Source organism: Doryrhamphus excisus, chromosome 13 (assembly GCF_030265055.1).
Source record: "Doryrhamphus excisus isolate RoL2022-K1 chromosome 13, RoL_Dexc_1.0, whole genome shotgun sequence".
Lineage (NCBI taxonomy): Eukaryota > Metazoa > Chordata > Actinopteri > Syngnathiformes > Syngnathidae > Doryrhamphus > Doryrhamphus excisus.
The window spans coordinates 5,140,732-5,159,880 of NC_080478.1; the positions used below are offsets into that span (position 1 = coordinate 5,140,732).

A 19,149-nucleotide genomic window follows, 5' to 3' on the forward strand; every position below is an offset into this window, starting at 1 on the left:
GATTGGGGGGCACGAGCTACGCTTGAAGCAAATGTGGACACGGCAAAATGTGGTGTAGCCGTCGTGCATATTAGGTTTTGCCCATGTGTGGGCATATCTTGTAGAATTTCCATGATGAGACTCCCCCAAAATAAAAGCACTGGCTTAAGTAGCATCGCTATCTAGTGTCTTGTCTGTTTTTAGTTCTTAGCAGCCAAGCAAGAGTTTTTTTGCAGACAGAAGTACTGTTGGACTATTCTTCATTGTTTATCAAGCCAGTGCTGTAAACTTGTTTTGCTCATTTCCTATCATCACTCAACCGCCCTAAGGTTACGGCTACAGGCCGACAAGTGGTGAAACAACGGGTATTGTTGAACCGATACAGTGGTCTCCATCCAATGATACTGTAACCCAAGTCACAAACGTCCACTGACATCAAAGTCTCCCTCTTGATTTGCGGCATTTCAAGCGGCATGCAAAAGGGCATTTTGTTTATCTTTATTATCCAAATTCCGGATAAAATAAGTTGGTGATTAAGTCCTGGTTGCATTTGGAGTGGCTCCTTCCATGCAAAACCTTTTTAAAAATAAATAAATAAAAAGGCCATTATGTCATGTACGCCATGGAACCCAATATGGAATTGCTATAACATGTAGTTATTGTTGCTGGTATTTTATGATGAATTGGAAAAAAAGTTTTTGATGTGTTGCCTTTGGCTGTATAGTCAAATACTTTATCATTGGTGTTATCATTTGATCATTGGTGTTTTTCATAACTGTAATGTTCAATAGCAAACTGGATGTGTAAATCCTAATATTATCACTTTATTCTAAGGATCGACTGATACATCGGCCCGATATTTGCGTTCTTTACTTGAATCGGAATCGGCTGATACGCGCATGGGTCCGCCGCATGATTTCCAGACAGGCATCTGCTGGGCAGCTTAGTGTTGCCGGAGGACCCTGCAACACATGCAGTCGCGGTACCCCTCCCACACTGCAAAAGTGGTGAATCACAACAAGGGTACGTATTCAACTTTTAATTAGCCTCTAACAGTTAAACTTAGTAGAAATATTGCCACCTGCTTTGAAATAGGAAACATGAACGCCAAGTGTATGCAATAACATGCTTGGAAATATCGTTTAGTTTGTGGGTCTGAAAACCAGGAATGCTGCTGAATGCTTCATCTTTAAAAGTGCCTACCGTTGGAATTAGGGAGCTGTTGATGTAGTTGGAGGCTAATATGTACAGCTGATACCAACACCGCTTTAATGGCAACCTTGGCAATTCAGTCCCATGGTGTTTGGAGGAGTTTCACTCAGCCAATGCCGGGCTGAGGTTAAATGTGTGTCGTATTATGTGTGTGCGCTCTCTCCGAGCATGCACACACACGTGTCTGCTATCAGAGGTCTTTAGCGTGCACAACACAAACTTTATTGATGAGAGAAATCTTTTATGTATCGTACTAAATTGTGTTAGTGTGATGTGTTTGTTTGTGTGTGTGGGTGGGGGGGGGGGTCCCACTGCGGAGGAGCAGTCATCACATCGATGCAAGATAAAACTTAAACTACGGCAGAAATGTTTTGCACATGGTTGAATATTTATTCCTTTTAAAATGAATAATGCCGTTGAAATGTGTGTTTAAGAAAGCTGAATCCTACTGTGTTCAGTGTTTACATTTCAATAAATATTTGTTTAAACTTGAGACCCGTAATATTTGTTATCATTGTCATTTTTTCATATAAATTGAAGGAGCAAAAGCAGTATCGGCCACAAATATCGGCCCAAGCAAAATCGGCAAAGGGTGATTTCAAAAAAATCGGCATCGGGCAAAAAAACCCAACATATCGTTCGATCCTTACTTTATTCCCATAATATTTTAACTTGTATGTATTTTTTAATATTTCAACGTAGTTACTATGATAACATTGTTTTTTTCTCCTAATATTACGAGTTTATTCCTGTAATATTGCAACTTTTGTCCTCTTTGACATTATTTTTCCTCATAATATTACACCTCTTTCTATTCTCATAAAATTATTACCTTTTCTTGTTAGTTTTTGTCAATATTTTGTCTTTATTCTTGTAAAATAACTTTTTTCCCTTTTGTAAAAAACTTATTGAATCGACCCTTGAATTATCTGTATTGTTGCACCCCTAATTTTGATGCTTCACTGCTCTTCCAGTACATTTTTTTTTACATTTTGCCAGTTTCAAGAACATCTCCACACAAATATGGGTATTTAAAAAAACAACAACATATTTTTCGATGCCTTTTGGCCTCTTGTCCACACATAGGTTTTGTTCATAAAACATCATCTATATAGAATAATTTCCCAAAACTATATTATATAAAGATAAATATACATAATATTGTTACGTGTCTTTTAATTAATATATGCAAGTAAAACGTGTATAATACATATGGCCATATACTGCCATTGATTGTAATTTCTCTGTACTTTTGCTACTGATTGGCGGTCCTGTTAACAATTTGAGAACTGTTTTATATTAAACATTTAAATATTTGTGTTTCCAGGCTCCAGAAGGACCTTGTCATGTAAATAATAGTGCTCCCTTTGTAACCGTTTGCATTTAAATGGCCCCTGAGGTTCTTTAATTTGCATGCTTGTTATGTGCCAAGCACGCTATGGCGTGTATTTCCAGTTTGTTGTCTTGAGACACACACCAGCACACCCTGAGACACCAACACGGCAACACCTGGAAGCACGTGTTGGGAAGCTTGTCGTACTATAGGCCGGTGCAGAGTGAGGGTGTGCATAGTGTGTTTGTCAATGGCCTTCAATGTATGTATTCATTGCAATAATGTATGTTTTGCACTGTTGGATCTTAAGGAAGGTTCTAAATAGAGCTATAAAATGCAAAAATTGAAGTAGTGAATGTGATAGCATAGTTTAGCAGCGCATACTAGTGCGGCTGTGTGTGCACGACTGGACTGGATGATTGGCCCGATGAAATCATCCAGTTAGGTTAGCACTGCTACCTTGGAATAAGACTGGCTGACAAGGTTAGCGTCCTAATGCATTGCTAACTTCTTGAGGTGAGGTAACACAGGCTAGCAAGGTTAGCACATCAATGTGTTGTCAACTTGATGAAGTAAGGTAGCTCTTGCAAGGATAGCACTTCAACGCATTGCTAACCTGATGGGGCGAGGTACCACAGGCTGACAAGGTTAGCGCTTCAACATGTTGCTAACTTGATGGAGTGACGTAACAGGCTGGCAAGGTTAGCGCTTTGACGTGTTGTCAACCTGATGGAGCGAGGTAACGCATGCTGGCAAGATTAGCACTTCAACGCGTTGCTAAATTGATTGCAACGTTAGTGCTTTTTGGGTCATTTACAATTATGTTGTGCATGTAACAGTATTATGTGTTATCATTTTTGAGAGCAAATCGCTGATGACATCATAGATGAGTAACTTAGCTGACTTCCAAGGATGCCATCGAGGAATTTTGTGCTAAAAATAAATTAAGAACACAGTTGGACTTACACAATATGTTAACAACACGACACATGTCATATTGTACAATAAATGTACGCAAATCGAGGCTAAATTTTCGCATATATTTTTTACTTTAAGCAAAAACCACGCGAACCGGGGCATACACTAACCAAGGTTCCACTGTCTAAGCATAGCATCACCAAGGCTGGCAAGGGTATCCTCCATGCAAGCTGCCATGATGTATACATTGTCTCTTAATGGACTCAATGAACTTGTTCCATTTTGAGCTTTATTTGTCATCGGGTGAGCCTGGAGTGCATGTTTTTATGTGTGTGTACGTGTGGGCGGCGAGCCTACCTTGCATCATTCAAGCTCTGACTTGTTCTTAGCTAGAACAGGACTACATCATCAAACTCAACTGTGTGCGTGAATGTGTGTGAGCGCTATTAAAAGGTGACCTCCTTTTTCTAGGTCATGCCAAAAGAGAATGGATAGGATTGTAAGAATATTCAAAATTCTTGACCGGGACAGAGAGCGATGAGAAGGGAGAGATGTACTTCCTTGTCAACCTTAAAGGGAGGGGGCGGTAAGGAGGCTGGTTGCGGTATCTCGGTCTGGTAAGGGCGTGTAAAAAGGGTTGCGGCCGGGGAGGAGACGGAAGACAGAGGCCCGCAGTGTGCCGGCTGATGAAAGAGGGACACGACTGTGTGGAGGGGATCTTGTGACGGGGTCACGAGAAATAAATCAGACTTTGAGCTGGTGAATGATCCTGAGCTGAAACAGCCAGCAATCATCCAAATATACTCGCCGTCACCTCTGGAGAGGCACCTTTTTATTGGGTATGACAACACAGCAAACGGATCGGAACCGGCTTGCTTTGCCGCTGTTATAAGTGCAAGTTTGGGTTGCTTGGAAGAGGCACTTTTGCAGATGCACATGCAAGGGTGCCCAGCATGGATGTGTCCTATACTTTAATTCTCAGTTTTTAATGTTTGGCACCATGGTTGCCTGTATAGATAAGTAGATGGTTAGATGGATCAACCCATCAGAAGTGGGGGCCTGCAAGCTAGCGGAAATAAAACAGCCACATTGCAATAGTGTGAATTGGAGAGCGACCTCACAAGGATTTCCAGGAACCTGATTCTACTGCTACATTGCTATAGCAACACAAAGAAGTTGAAATCATCTGATTGGACAAAAAAAACCCAACATACGCATACTCTACTGGAAGCGCTGCAGCCAAGAACATGAAATGAAGATAACAAAGTGATGGGAGTCAATATCAGTTCATAGAACAAATACTACAATGTTATTTTAAAATGTAGGTCAGTGCTTAGGCCAGCGGAGGAGACCTTGCTGGCCCTCACTGCACACCACAGATGTGCTACTTTTTCCATTTTTGCTGTTATTTAATTTTAAGGTTTATTTATATATTTTTTCGCAGTGACGCATAGTAGCACAACTGTTTTGAGTTTTGTACAAGTTTTTCTTAATTCTGCTCTGCTTTGTTTACTGATATTGCAAAATGTTTGCAAAAATACACAGAATGTTTTGTCAGAGTATTGCAATGTTATGCCTAATAATTATGCCATAATGTTGTTATAAATATTATGACTTTTTGTCTTTTTTTGTTTGTTTTTGTACAACAAAACATCAGCCACTTTGGACCTGCCTAACTACTGTGTAACTGTGTAGGTCTTAAACTGAATGTCCTGTAACAATCCACTAATACAGACTTTTCATGATTATCTTCAATTTCAAACCAAATGATACATCTTCCGGTAAAGTGCAGTTAGTGTGTGTGTGTGTGTGTGTGTGTGTGTGTGTGCAGTGCTTCTTAATAAAGAGACACTGCCACCGACTGGCCTGGCATGCCTGTTCCAGCCATTTCTAGTCGTGTTTGAATGGCTACACTACTTTGGCATCCCCAATTAAGGCATATTCTCCTCTCCTCTGCATTTTTGCAATCTGTGGTGTTACAACGCCTTGAACCGACCTCACACACCAGCTTCCCACCGCCCCCGCCCCGTAACCCAAAAACCGCTTGTTCGTCTCCACGGCCGACCAAAAGATGAAGAGCACAGAGCAAGCCTGAGGGCCCCGCGGTTCTATTTACTGTCTGCTACGAAAGAGAGGAGAGTGAAGGGGGAGGATGGGAGGGGATAAAAAAAACAACAGAAATGGAAGAAAAAAGAACAAGGGAGACGGTAAGAGGGGTTGCCATGGTGACAGAAATATGGCTGCTCTTCAAAAACCTTGAATGTAGGTGGTGCTGAGATGAGTGTGTGTGTGTTTTTACAGTTTGCAGATATTATGTATGTGCTTGATCCCTCTTCAATTTACTGAAATGCCGTCATGACCCAAGGATGGAGTCTGCAGCCATGCAGAGCACATTGTGTCAAATACAGGCAACAAAAACAAGCTAGTGGGTGTGTATGATATGTATTTGGCAAACATTTTTGTTTTTTTTTTTACTCATTGCTGCTGTTTAAAATGATCTCTCCATGAAATCCTGCAATGAGCCTTCAGGCTCAACACGAGGAGCACAAAAAGGAAGTTTTCTTTTTCCTTTTCTTTTGTTTTGACAAAGACCCCCGCTGTCACCTTTTGTCGCAGGCAGCGTTGAAGGCAGAATGTAGGCCAGATTAATTATCTTCATTAAATTAGCGCGTCCTCCTCCTCCTCCGCTGCCTTGAAACTCGTTTCCAGTGTGCTCACTTTTCAACCAGCAGGAAAATTCCTCAGAAAGCTAATATGTCAATTATGAGCACTTGGCAGTGGGAATTCATCATGGAAGGGAGTCAGCTGGTACAACAAAGCCATGTTTGGAGGATTTAGACCAGGGTTATTATACTATTCAGTTATTCAATTTCAAAAGTATCTATCCCTCCATACTGTAGTATCTTAGTCATAAATTAAAACACATGCAAAATACTTACACTGGTCAAAGTTCCTCTGTACCAGTGGTTCTCAACTGGTATGCTGTGGGACCCACCATCACCCTGAAATGACAAGCCGTGACCCACATTGCATACATTTTTCAACTCGGATATCTTTTATTTACTGAATGAGTGCACTGCCTTGGCCTCAACAAGTGACAGGACTGCCACACTGTAACAAATGTATAAAAAAGAAAAGATTTATATGACTGAGAATGGGTCTGCGAACCACTTTGGGGCCGTGAGAATCACGACTCCATATTACAAGAGTGTTCTGCTGTGTTTAAGGCTCTACTGCAAAACAGCTTGTCAAAGATCCTCTGACAGGAGCGATTAGATCCTTGTAAGGACCTACAGCAAAAAAGTTTCTCTACTGTATGTGATTGGAGCGACCTAACATTGGTAAAAGATTCTTCATGTGGGAAAAAAGCACTATATTGTTTTAAGGACCTACTCCAAAGGGGCTCGAGCCACTATATGACAGGAACATTCTGCTGTTTTTAAGCTGGCCAAAGCTTCACAATATTTCCTGAGCAAACTGGTGTTTTTGAGGACAACAAAAACAGTAGTCAAAGATCCTCTTTGTGACTGGAGTGATCTGCTGTTTTTGAGGACCAACTGCAAAAACGCTTGTCAAAGAGTCACTATATGACAGGAGCGTTCTGCTGTTTTTAATGATCTGTTAGAACAGAATTAGTCAGAGATCCACTACATGCCATCTGCTGTTGAGTGCTGTTGAGTGTTTATCAATCAATCAAACTTTACTTGTAGAGCACTTTTCATACATAAAATGTAGCACAAATGCTTTACAACATGAGTCAAAGATCCTTACAGTGACTGGAGCTGTTCCTTTCAGGGTTGACTTCAAAAACACTACTTCTACTTCAAAGATGCACTCACTACAGGAGTGCAATTGTGACAGGAGCAATCTGCTGTTTTTGAGACCCTACAGCAAAAAGGCTAGTCAGAGATCCTCTATGTGACAGCGGCGCTCTACTGTACTCTACTCTACTTACGGATCTACTATAAAAACACTAGTCAAAGATCCACTACCTGTATATGACAGAGGAGATCTGCTGCTTTTTAGGGTCTACAGTACTTCAACAAATCTAGTCAAACATCCACTCTATGTAATGAGCAGTCTGCTGTTTTTGAGCACATACAGCAAAAAGGCTAGTAAGAGATCCTCAATGTGACAGGAGCCCTTTAACATTTGAAGGATCTACTGTAAAAACGCTTGTCAAAGAGCTGCTTATATGTCAGGAGGAACTTACTGTTTTTGAGCAGTCAAAGAGCCTCTGTCTGCTGTTATTGAGGACCTGTGACAAAAATGCTACCCAAAGACCCTCTGTGACTGGAGCGCTATACCATTTTAAGGATGGACTGTAAAAACGCAAGTCAAAAATTCACTATTTGACAGGCACGTTCTGCTATTTTTCAGGATCTACAGTACTAACAAAGCTATTCAGGAGCAGTTTTTGAGCACCTACAACGAAAACATGAGTCACAGATCCTGTGACTACAGTCCTTCAAGGGTTTACTACAAAAACACTAGTCAAAGATGCACTACTACAGGAGCAATCTGCTATTTTTGAGAACCCACAACAAAATTGCGAGTCAAAGATCCCCTATGTGACAGGAGCAATCTAATCCTTTGAGGGTCTAGTCCAGAGGTAGGGAACCTATGGCTCGGGAGCCAGGTAGGGCTCTTTTGATGACTGTATCTGGCTCTCAAGCGTTTCTTACCACAATAAAAATGTATTTTTGCTAACATTTTAAAGTAAACATCACAGAAATGACTGTTAAAAACAATATTCAAAATCAACAACTTTCTTATGCATTTTAATCCGTCCATCTATTTTCTACTGCAATATGGCCGACCATATCTATCTTTCCTGATGATATTTTCCAGGTCAAACACCAAAACTCAATTATTACTGGGTAATGCGGTAGTCTACCTCGGTCATTGAGATGTCAACATGTAAATGTAAACTTTCCTCCTTTAGTCAAATAGTCACCTAGCTAAAGCTGCAGAACCAAGCCTTCTGGTGAAGATGGCCAAAAGAATGAAATACGTGTACTGAATACGGTTCAAAACCATGCAGCAGCAGAAGTTGCATTAATGGCAACAAGTATTAGATTTATTATTAGACACTGCGCTGCTCACGAAAGTGTGCTGGCCACACCCCATTGGCGTGGGGTAGTGTGCCTGGTCTACGTAATTAGAGCCCATTATATCTAAAACTGTTGGTCTTACATAAAAATGCACATTGCATTCAATGTTTAAAAAATGTATACGGCTCTCACAGATACACATTTTAAAATATCTGGCCTTCATGGCTCTCGTAGCCAAAAAGGTTCCCGACCCCTGGTCTAGTCCTTAGAACAATTGACAAGAGTGCTGTTTTTTAGAATTCGATGCACAAACCTACCATGTGACCATTTTTTTAAGTAAACTCAAGCTCTCCTTGAAATGCTGGCTTCATGTTTTTACATATTTTGCTTATTTGCTTCAACTCACCAAACCCTGAGCTCAAAAATCAGCATCAAACTTTGTCTCCTGGAGCTCACTTGAAACTGAAAACCAAGGTTGCAAGTCCCTGGACTCGTCTCCCATCCTTGGGGAGAAAAATAAAAATCCACAACTGCTTGTTAGGTTCGGCATTTATAAATTATGGACTGCATTGCCGGAAGTCCCCAGCTGTTCACAGAGGAGCCACTAGATGGCTCAGCTGTGCTGTGCTTTACAGCCGATACAAGAGCCCTGATCTTGTTTCTGAACTTCCCATCTCGGGCAATGGGAGACACAAGTGACACCCAAAGCCAGTCCCCGCTAATTAAACAGAAAAAGCAGCATGAGTTAGCTTTTTGTACGGACAGAAGAGGTCATTTTTTTCAAGATGAATTAGTCTGATAGTTGATTAATTCACAATCTTGCTGTGTGGCCCCGTACTAAATGTTCCTTGTCCCTTTAATGGCTCACAAGCTTGGTAGCTGGGGACAGCATAGCATATTCAAATATTCAAGTGTGACCATATGGCCCAAGCATGGTGCCTTCTAACTTATCTGGCGGTCATACAATAGCGCGCACCCGTGGAGCCTGTGTTAGAATGAAATGAAGGCCATGCAAGTGTAAAACCAAGTTCAACTCTGGACAGTATAACCCGCCTATAATAAAGTGTGACATGTACCTGTGTGTCATGTAGCATCTGGGTGCTGATGTATGTGTATAACGAATCGACTCTATGCTGCTAAAATGATCATAGTATTACAAATGTAGTCTCAGAAAATGAACATTGATTTCTCTTAATATTTTGACTTAATCTTAAAATTACAGATGTTTTTAGTCATTTTCTTCAACTATTTGAGATTTCTTTTTTCTTTTGTAATTATGAGTTTATTCCAAAAATATTTGTACTTAATTCTTGTAGCATTTGAACTATTTTCCAACAATTACAACTGTACTCATCGTTTTGTTTCTCCTAATGCTCTGAAAAAAGTTACTTCAACTTTGCTACTAAATTGACATTATTTTTGTTCACCCTATTCTTGTAAAATTGTGATTTTTTTTCTCTTAATATTTTGACTTTATACTGTATAGTTAATTACAGCTGTTTTTTTTTTTCATTTTTGCTGTCTTCTCTTAATATTACAACATTATTATAGGGATGTTTCGATCAGGGTTTTATTTTATTTATTTTATTTACCGATAATCCATCAGTGAAATCAGCCAATACCAATCACATACATGCAGTGTAAATGTTTAAATGTACTACTGGCTATATTAGGGGTCACCAAGCCCTCGTCTGTCAGCTTGGCACCACCACTTTGTTCCCATATATATCATGTTTTTCATTTCTGCTGTTTTTTTATTCAATTAGTTTTGTCTTGTAAATTTTCCTCTCATAAAATTATGACTTTAGTCCCATACTTTTTGCTAACCAAAATGTTTCAAAAATTACAAGTTTACTTTGTTGTGTTTCTCATAATATTCTGACTTATGAAATATATATGTATATATTTTAATATTTCAACTTTATGTGACTAAAATGTTTTTTCCCTTCATAATATTTGATTGCTATTGTCAAGTATATTTTTTTTCTTGTGAGACTACAACTTTGAAAAACTTTGACTAAGTTTTGACTTTATTCTTGTTAATTTACTGCAGATTTTTGCATTTTTAACTGTATTTAGGGCCTCACTTTGGACACCTCTCCTTAGCTGCTCACTCTGCCAAATTCTGTCCGAAAAACACAATAATTGCAGTTTTGTGCAACATTAAAGGTGTATTTTTTCCCCCAAAATATGTGGTAACCCTAACAGGGTGTTTGACTCTGTGTTCCAGGTACGGGCGAAAGCGGCAAGAGCACCTTCATCAAGCAGATGAGGATCATCCACGGCGCGGGCTACTCCGACGAGGACAAGAGGGGCTTCATCAGACTCGTTTACCAAAACATCTTCACCTCCATGCAGGCCATGATTCGGGCCACGGAAAACCTAAAGATCCCCTACAAATACGAACAGAATCGGGTAAGTGCTGACGTCATTTCCACAAAAAGGTGGCAACGTTGAGGCTATTATTGAGCAACAGCAGCCCTCAATTCCAGCCCTCAGAGAGAGCTGCAGGTCTCTTATTGTCAACCTCTAATTGAGGACTGATGTGCTCTTGGGATATGTGCTGATTGTGGTCCAATTTTATTTTATTATGTTTTTTCAGAAGGGCAGAAAAGTTTTGCTAATCGTTTCGGTGTGATATAAGATTCACCGGTGGTGAATATAAAATAAATAGAGTGGATTTTTTTGTATTGGAGAATGGACTGTATGTTCCCTTCCTTGCCTCTGCAGTCTAACGCCATGCTGGTGAAAGAAGTGGACATTGAGAAAATCAACGGCTTTGACCAGCCTTACATCACGGCTATCAAAAGCCTGTGGGCCGACCCGGGGATCCAAGAGGCCTACGACCGCCGCCGGGAGTACCAGCTCTCTGATTCGACTAAATAGTACGTTTGTCTCTCTCTATGTTGGTGGAGTGCAAATATGGCTCCTCACTAGTCCCAAATACACACTTTGCATACCACTCAAGTAGTACATTGCCTTTGCACTGTAGCTTGTTCATCAGGGGTGGGCAACCTACACACACTCCCACTGAGGAACCGCTATAAGGCCCAAAAATGTAATCCACATACAGTATGCTCATGATATCAAGTAACAAAACATATGTTTGATCACTGTGGTATGGAAGCCACTGAAAGAAAGAAAATATCCCAATGCTGAGTTATGATAAAGTCGATATTAGAAGGTAAGTCAAAATTATGACATTAAGAGATAAAAAAGTCAGAATTCTGAGATAAAGTCAAAGAACATCAAATAATAAGATTGAAAATCCCAAATTATGAGATTAAAAATCAATTCATTCATTTTCTACCGCTTATCCTCATGAAGGTCGCGGAGGTGCTGGAGCCTATCCCAGCTGTCTTCGGGCGAGAGGCGGGGTACACCCTGGACTGGTGGCCAGCCAATCACAGGGCACATATAGACAAACAACCATTCACACTCACATTCATACCTATGGACAATTTGGAGTTTTTAGAAACCAGAGTACCTGGAGAAAACCCACGCACGCACGGGAGAACATTTAATCTCCACACAGAGATGCCCGAGAGTGGAATCAAACTCGGGTCTCCTAGCGACGCGCTTACCTCTCGGATGCCGTGCAGCCATAGTTATGAAATAAGGAAATCAAATTCTAAGATTAAAAATTCAATTGACGAATTAAAAATCAATTCTGAGATTAAAACCAGTCCTAATTTTTGAGATAGTTATGAGAGATGTCATATTTATGAAATAAAAAGTCAGAATTTTAAGATAGAGTCCTAATTATGAGTTAAGAAATTCGAAATCACAAGAATTATAATAATGGGATGAATAATTTTGAGATACAAAGTGAATCTCTTTTTATCATGTCATTTTGAGTTTTGAATCTTCTAATTATGACTTTTCATGTCAGTCATAATTTTGGCTTTTTATGTCATAATTTTAACGTATCTCGGAATTCTGAATTTTTTCTTTCAGTATCTTAAACAGGCTTCCAAATATCGTCCCTTCTGAGATCTACAAATAAAAAGGACCCCAGTTAGGACACAGGTTCCCCACTTCTGTTGACAAGACCTCAGGCTTAGTGGCCTGCGATGTGATGTACAGTGCCCTCTAGTGGTGGGCGTGTTGTATTACTGATGGTGTATTACTGATGTCTAATGCCTTGCGTACCTGCAGGTGTGGTCCATACCGTAAATGCTCCATTTAATGCCTCTCTTCAGTCAACCGACAAGTCTCCTATAGTCACCGGGTGCGCTTTTATGACATTCTCAGTGTTCCCCATAAGATTGTTATCTATTTGGTGTGGTGGAATTGTCAAATTTGCATAGCTGACCATGACGCATTTGCAATAAGTCAGTCGAAAAACTTGTTGCTTATTTTTGTGAGTTTTCTTTTTGTCAATGCCAAAAACAGGACATGCTTTTAGACGGGAGGGAGAGAGCAGGTTTTCCTGTCAGAATCGCCAAAAATCCCTTCAGTCAATTTTTTTACGACTTTCGAGCTACCACCAGTCCCTCCTGGTTCGTCGGCATCCTCTCCGTCAGACCAGGTGTGTTGTAATATGTTTATGAGCGAGGGCCAATAGGCAGCACCACATGTATTTGTAGCGGGCCTCCACATGTAAAAAATGTATGGGAAGCACCGTTCTGTTGCTGCGCTGAGCTCGGTTTTTCCTTCCTGCTTTCTCATGCCCTCTGAATCATGATTAGAGCATTATAGAGCATTTACGGTATTTCCTATATGTGCTGCTTGTGTTATCCACATGTGTACATGTACTGTATATCTCCAGTTATCTTAGCGATTTAGACCGTGTGACTGCGGACGGCTACGTCCCCACCCAGCAGGATGTGCTCAGGGTCCGTGTTCCCACCACGGGCATTATTGAGTACCCATTTGATCTGGAGAATGTCATCTTCAGGTACCCTCCCTCCTCCCCCATAGATCCAGGACTGCAGCATCACCACCACTCCGGCACACAAATCCACTGATGACGCATGATTTATGAATTCATATACTTTGTGGAGTGAAGCAGCGAAATTCAGAACAGAAAGTGGAGAGGGATGAATGTATTCATACGTAGAACAGGATCTCATTCGAGCTAAACAAACCAGCAAAATGTCCTTCCAACAAAGCAGCTCCAGCTGAAACAGGGCGAGAAGACATCAGTGGTTTGTTTGCAGTTGTGTTGAGGGTCTGCCTCAGGTTGCACTGATGCTTGAAGGGGGGAGGGAGCAACCACCACGTGCCTGATGAAGTTTGTGGGTTTGTGTTGTGATGTCAAAGATACATGAGGAAGCGCTTAGAAAATATCCACAGTGGACTTCCTGTTATCTTTGATGTCATGCCTGCTCAAACCCCATCTTTATCTGCTAACCTTTCCTCCTGCTTTGACCTTACTGTCCACATATTCAAAGTTCCAAGGATGAAAGTGGAGTTTCAACTCTTCCCCTTTTTTTGTCTCTTTGAGTGTCTGGCTTTTTTTCTCTCTGACAGGATTGATCCACACTTCCTGGAGTGGCAAAGGGGTGGGGTTGCTCTAATGACCTGTCACGCTTTATATAACTGTTATCCTGTCTCTCTCCTCTTCTTTTTTTGTTGTTGTGTCTGTTTTTTCTCTTTCTCTCTTCGCCTGGCTGGCCTGTAGCTATCTTTCCGATCTGGATCGCATTGCAGATCCCAACTATCTTCCCACTCAGCAGGATGTGCTCAGGGTGCGCATCCCCACTACGGGAATCATAGAGTACCCCTTCGACTTGCAAAGCATCATTTTCAGGTAGAAAATGAACTCACCCCGCACCATTATTATTGCTCTTATTACTGCCATGTCAAGGGAAAATCTGCAGCTAGCTCCAAAATAGCTTCGAGACTAAATATCTGACCATGCTGAAATACAGAAAATATTATACGCGACTGTGAAGGGCAGACTCGCATGCCTAGACACCCAAGGGCTATTTGATTCAACTAGCCAATATTAACAAAAAAAGAAAAGGTGTAATGGACACAAGACATTTTAGAAGTGCAAATGAAGTTCTACATTCCGGTGCCCACTCGTCGCAAATGGGTCATCTCCTCTCGTCTTCCTCCTCGTTGCCTCTTTTCCTTTCTGGCTGGCATAAGAAAAAAAAACCAGGTCGTCCTCTCCACGTTGGAGGGATGCGTTTATTTTTGGGTTGCGGGTCCTGCAGGGCCCTGGTAATGGTGCGCGTCTCTGTGGAGCAAAATGTACCGGGCCACCACCGGGGCGCAGCGTTGCACCGTCAGTCCCACCTTGCACCCATGCATTTGTTTGCACAATATAGTCGCCTAATTGATGTCATTTGTACCATGGATTGGTGGCAAATGGCTGCTCAAATTAATGAAAGCAGGGGGCCTCAAATCCCCCGAAGATTGACGAGTGACCTCGTCAAGGAGAGACGCTCTAGAATGATGAAACCTCTTGAGGATTTGCACAGCAATGAATCAGTGGAGATGTTCATGAATGGCTCAGCCGGTGCCAGCATTATAAGAACGAGATGTCACGCTCACGTTCTGTCTTCGAGTTCAGTTAGATCACATCAGGTAGGAAAGTTTGAATAAGCCATACATCCAGTTAGGTGGTCTAATATTTTTCAATGCCTTTCAGTTTCAAACCGGTCATAGCTTGAGCTGCACTTGTGTCTTGTGTCGCATGCATGACTCGCTCACATGGTGCATCGCTCCTTTGTGTATTCTTATCAATATCTGCATCCATTCACTCGGAACGCCTTAAAAACTGCTTCAGTGTTGAATCCATCCGATGTATGTTCTTTGATGGCTACATTTATCTTCGGATGCTAAAAATCCCTTTATTCAACTACAAGAACCCATTGTCTGGCAAAGGCCGGGTTGTTTTAAAAAGGCTGAGTGAGTCAGAGATTTTCTTCCGGTCACTCGCAAAGACGCGCTGGGAGGGGATATACCCGCCCCCAAAAAAACTCGTTAGCAAATTTTAAGATAATGATGTCATTGAAACTTAAGAAATTTACACTGGTATTTGTAGGATTTGGTTTTCGACAAAAGTTATTGGTACAAATGCCACGGCCAAACAAAGTATCCACGCGTGGAGAACAGATGTTAGACAGTTGTTGTTTTTTTTATTTTTTATTTCATGTATAAGTAATACGTTTGTCTTGGAGGTAAATTTTTTTTAAAGTATTTTTTTCTAAAAACGGGCCTCGACAGGTCTTATATTCGGGTCAAGGCGGTATTTCATACCTTCTACCTTTTGATACCACATTTTCGATGGATTCAAACAACCTGTCGCAACATTTATTGAAGCCGTCCCTGCGATTAATATCGAGGATTTAAACCACTTGACTTCTTTTCCCTTCATCCTGGCTGCAGGATGGTGGATGTCGGGGGTCAGAGGTCAGAGAGGAGGAAGTGGATTCACTGCTTTGAGAACGTCACTTCCATCATGTTCCTGGTGGCCTTGAGCGAGTATGACCAGGTCCTGGTGGAGTCCGACAACGAGGTGGGAAACATGAACACCACATGTTCAAAAAGCCATGAAAAAAATGCATATTTTTGATACAGGGTTGTCCAAACTTTTTCCAATGAGGACCACATAGTGACAAATGAAAGGATGCATGGGCCACTTTGATATTGTGAAATTTGTAAAATGACCGTTTTTTTTCCATTTGTACTGTTTTCTTTAAATGTTCTTCTTGCAATATTATGACTTTCTTCAAGGGATGCTCTAATCGATCGGCCACCGATCAATGGCAGCCAATTTCCGCTAAAAATCGGCGTGCGGCAGGAAATCCTACATGTCTGCTGTGTCACATAGGGTTGCTCACAGAATGAACTATTGAGCTTGAGACAGGCAAAGACAAGCGATGCCAACTTGTTTGATCACATCCTTACCAAACGTATCTCTGTTAGATTATTCTTGCATTTTTATTTACACGCGGTCACTGGCATTGCATTGTAGCTAGCTAGTTGCTAGAGTTATCCACCGAGCTTCTGGTCTTCAAAATCCAAATGTGACATTTTGTTTTTAAAACAAATATGTAGTGTGGTTAGTTTGGCACTCATTTTTGTCCCACAGGAAGCCACAGTATTGCTCAACAAACAGCTGTACTGTTTTGTTGTCATTATACTAATTATGTCTTGTTTAATGAACATAAGCATATACGGTGGTGTGAAAAAGTGTTTGGTCCCTTTATCATTCATTTTTTTATATGTTTGTCACACTTAAATGTTAGTAAATGACACAAGTGAGCACAACAGGCACAACCACAGTGAGAGCCATTATCCAAAAATGATCAAAACATGGAAGTGTGGTGATCCTTAAGAGTGGCCAGCCAAACAAAATAACTCCAAGAGAAGAGTGCAGTGATGACTCATCCAAGAGGTCACAAAAGACCCCACAACAACATCCAAAGAAGTACAGGCTTCACTTGCCTCAGTTACGGTCAGTGTTCATGACTCCACCATAAGAAAGACACTGGGCCTGCATGGCAGAGTTCCGACACCGACTGCTGAACAAAAAGAACATTAAGCTTCGTCTCGATTTTGCCAGAAAACATCTTGATGATCCCCAAGACCTTTGGGGAAATACTCAGTTTTTAACTTTTTGGATGGTGGGTGTCCATTTTCATAATTAAAAGTAACTCTGCATTTCAGAAAAAGAGTAAGAGTAAAAGATAAGATAAGAGTAAAATACAGTGGTGGTCGTGTGACGGTCTGGGGCTGTTTTGCTGCTTCAGGACCTGGAAGACTTGCTGTGATAAATGAAAGCATGGATTCTTCTGAAGGAGAATGCACGGCCATCTGTTGGTGACCTCAAGCTGAAAGCAACTTGGGTTGTGTAGCAGGACAATGATCCAAAACACACCAGCAAGTCCACCTCTGAATGGCTGAAGAAAAACCAAATGAAGACTTTGGAGTGGCCTAGTCCAAGTCCTGACCTGACAACAATTCTACAAAGATGAGTGGGCCAAAATTCCTCCACAGCTCTGTAAAACACTCATTGCAAGTTATCACAATGCTTGATTGCAGTTGTTGCTGCTGAGGGTGGCCCAACCAGTTATTAGCTTTAGGGGGCAAACACTTTGTTTACACAGGGGCATGTAGGTTTGGATTTTTTTTCTCCCTTCATAATAAAACGTTTTCAAAACTGCATTTTGTTTTCAGCTGTGTTGTCATTGACTAACATTTAAAACAGTTTGATCGCAAACATTTAAGTGAACAAATCAGGAACGGGGCAAAGATGTTTTCACACCACTGTAGCATGTCTAACCTGAGTGAATAACTTTTTTTCTTTAAATTGGAGCTGTATGCTACTGAAATGATTTTTTTTCTCATATGTCAACGTTTTTCTCATGAAATCATATTTTCTTCTGTTTTTCCCCCTGTTATACCTAGTTTAGAATGGGGTGCTGGCCAATAAAAAAACCCGGCCTGCAAACGGCTCCCGTGCTGCACTTCAGACACCCCTGCTCTAAGCCCTGTGATATGCCTCTCACAGTTATTCATCCGTTTTACACATTAGAGAATTTGAATGAATGAATCTCAAGAATTTGAGACATGCCGTATAAAGTAGTGTACTTATACATTACGTCTTGTCAAAGCATCTTCCTGCTGGAAAGTGTTGAGTGGATTGATAAGACGGCACCCTCTGCTGGATTCATAGCTGCAGCCCCCCCCCTCGCAGATGGCGCCATCAGTTCTTTTAAAGTAACTGTAATATGGAGATTGGTGCTTAACAAAATATTGTTGTCCCATCAGAACCGCATGGAGGAGAGTAAAGCTCTGTTCAGGACGATCATTACCTACCCGTGGTTTCAGAACTCCTCCGTCATCCTCTTCCTCAACAAGAAGGACCTGCTAGAGGAGAAAATCTCATACTCGCACTTGGTGGACTATTTCCCAGAGTTTGATGGTAAGATCACCGATACTATCGCCAGCACCCCGCAGAGGGGGCAGTTATTTCGGGCCCAATTATTTCTGCCTGAAAGGGGTTGATGCTCGATATTGCCTTTCTTACCATATCAGTATCGGCAGCAGCTCTTCACTCAAGTTAATGAACACGTATGCTTCTTTCACAAATAAACAGTGTTTCTGCAAATGAGGTCAAATATTGCAATATATAATTTATGGATGATCGGTCTTTCTTTGGAAGGAGCCAATAACAAGCTAGCAGTGCACCCACGAGCTGTCAACCCATTGGAAAGCACAGGGCACCATTGTTAAGATATATATATTTACTATACATATATAGTATTACCAATGAATTCATCACATTGTAACTTAACACTCAAAAGGTATATATACAAGCATAACATGTCCCAATAGTTTAGTTAAAAAAAAAAAAAAACATTTTCCCATAAGGCATCACTTCTGAAGCGCTGCAATGACATCAGCTTCCCTGTGGGCGGGCTCCAGTCTCTAGTAATTTTAGTCAAAATTTAGAAGGTTGTAAACATGTTTTCTATGCTCGAATTAGCAAAATATTCAATTTATAAAGACGGAATAATCACTGTGGGTGAATACAATCTATTAGTCCAAAACATTGCCTATTTAAGCATATTTTTTGACCAAATTCCTTCATTGACCAATTTTCTACATTAGATGTTTCCAATACAAATTGCTAAATGAACTAAAATACAAATATAAGACATTCTGAAGATGCTGTGGTGAGATGTATAA

At 40.9% G+C, this 19,149-nt stretch overlaps 1 protein-coding gene across 2 annotated transcripts in view; it reads left to right on the plus strand.

The window, feature by feature from the left end:
- The window catches only part of gna11b (guanine nucleotide binding protein (G protein), alpha 11b (Gq class)), a 33,025-nt gene that overhangs the window by 7,182 nt on the left and 6,694 nt on the right, over window positions 1-19,149 (plus strand). The window contains exons 2-6 of one of the 2 annotated variants that reach the window (XM_058090209.1): window positions 10,727-10,911; window positions 11,227-11,381; window positions 13,268-13,396; window positions 15,841-15,970; window positions 18,229-18,382. In XM_058090209.1, the coding sequence (XP_057946192.1) occupies window positions 10,727-10,911; window positions 11,227-11,381; window positions 13,268-13,396; window positions 15,841-15,970; window positions 18,229-18,382 (753 nt within the window). Of the gene's footprint in view, window positions 1-10,726; window positions 10,912-11,226; window positions 11,382-13,267; window positions 13,397-14,122; window positions 14,252-15,840; window positions 15,971-18,228; window positions 18,383-19,149 lie in introns of both variants that reach the window. The other variant, XM_058090208.1, reaches the window with a different exon arrangement.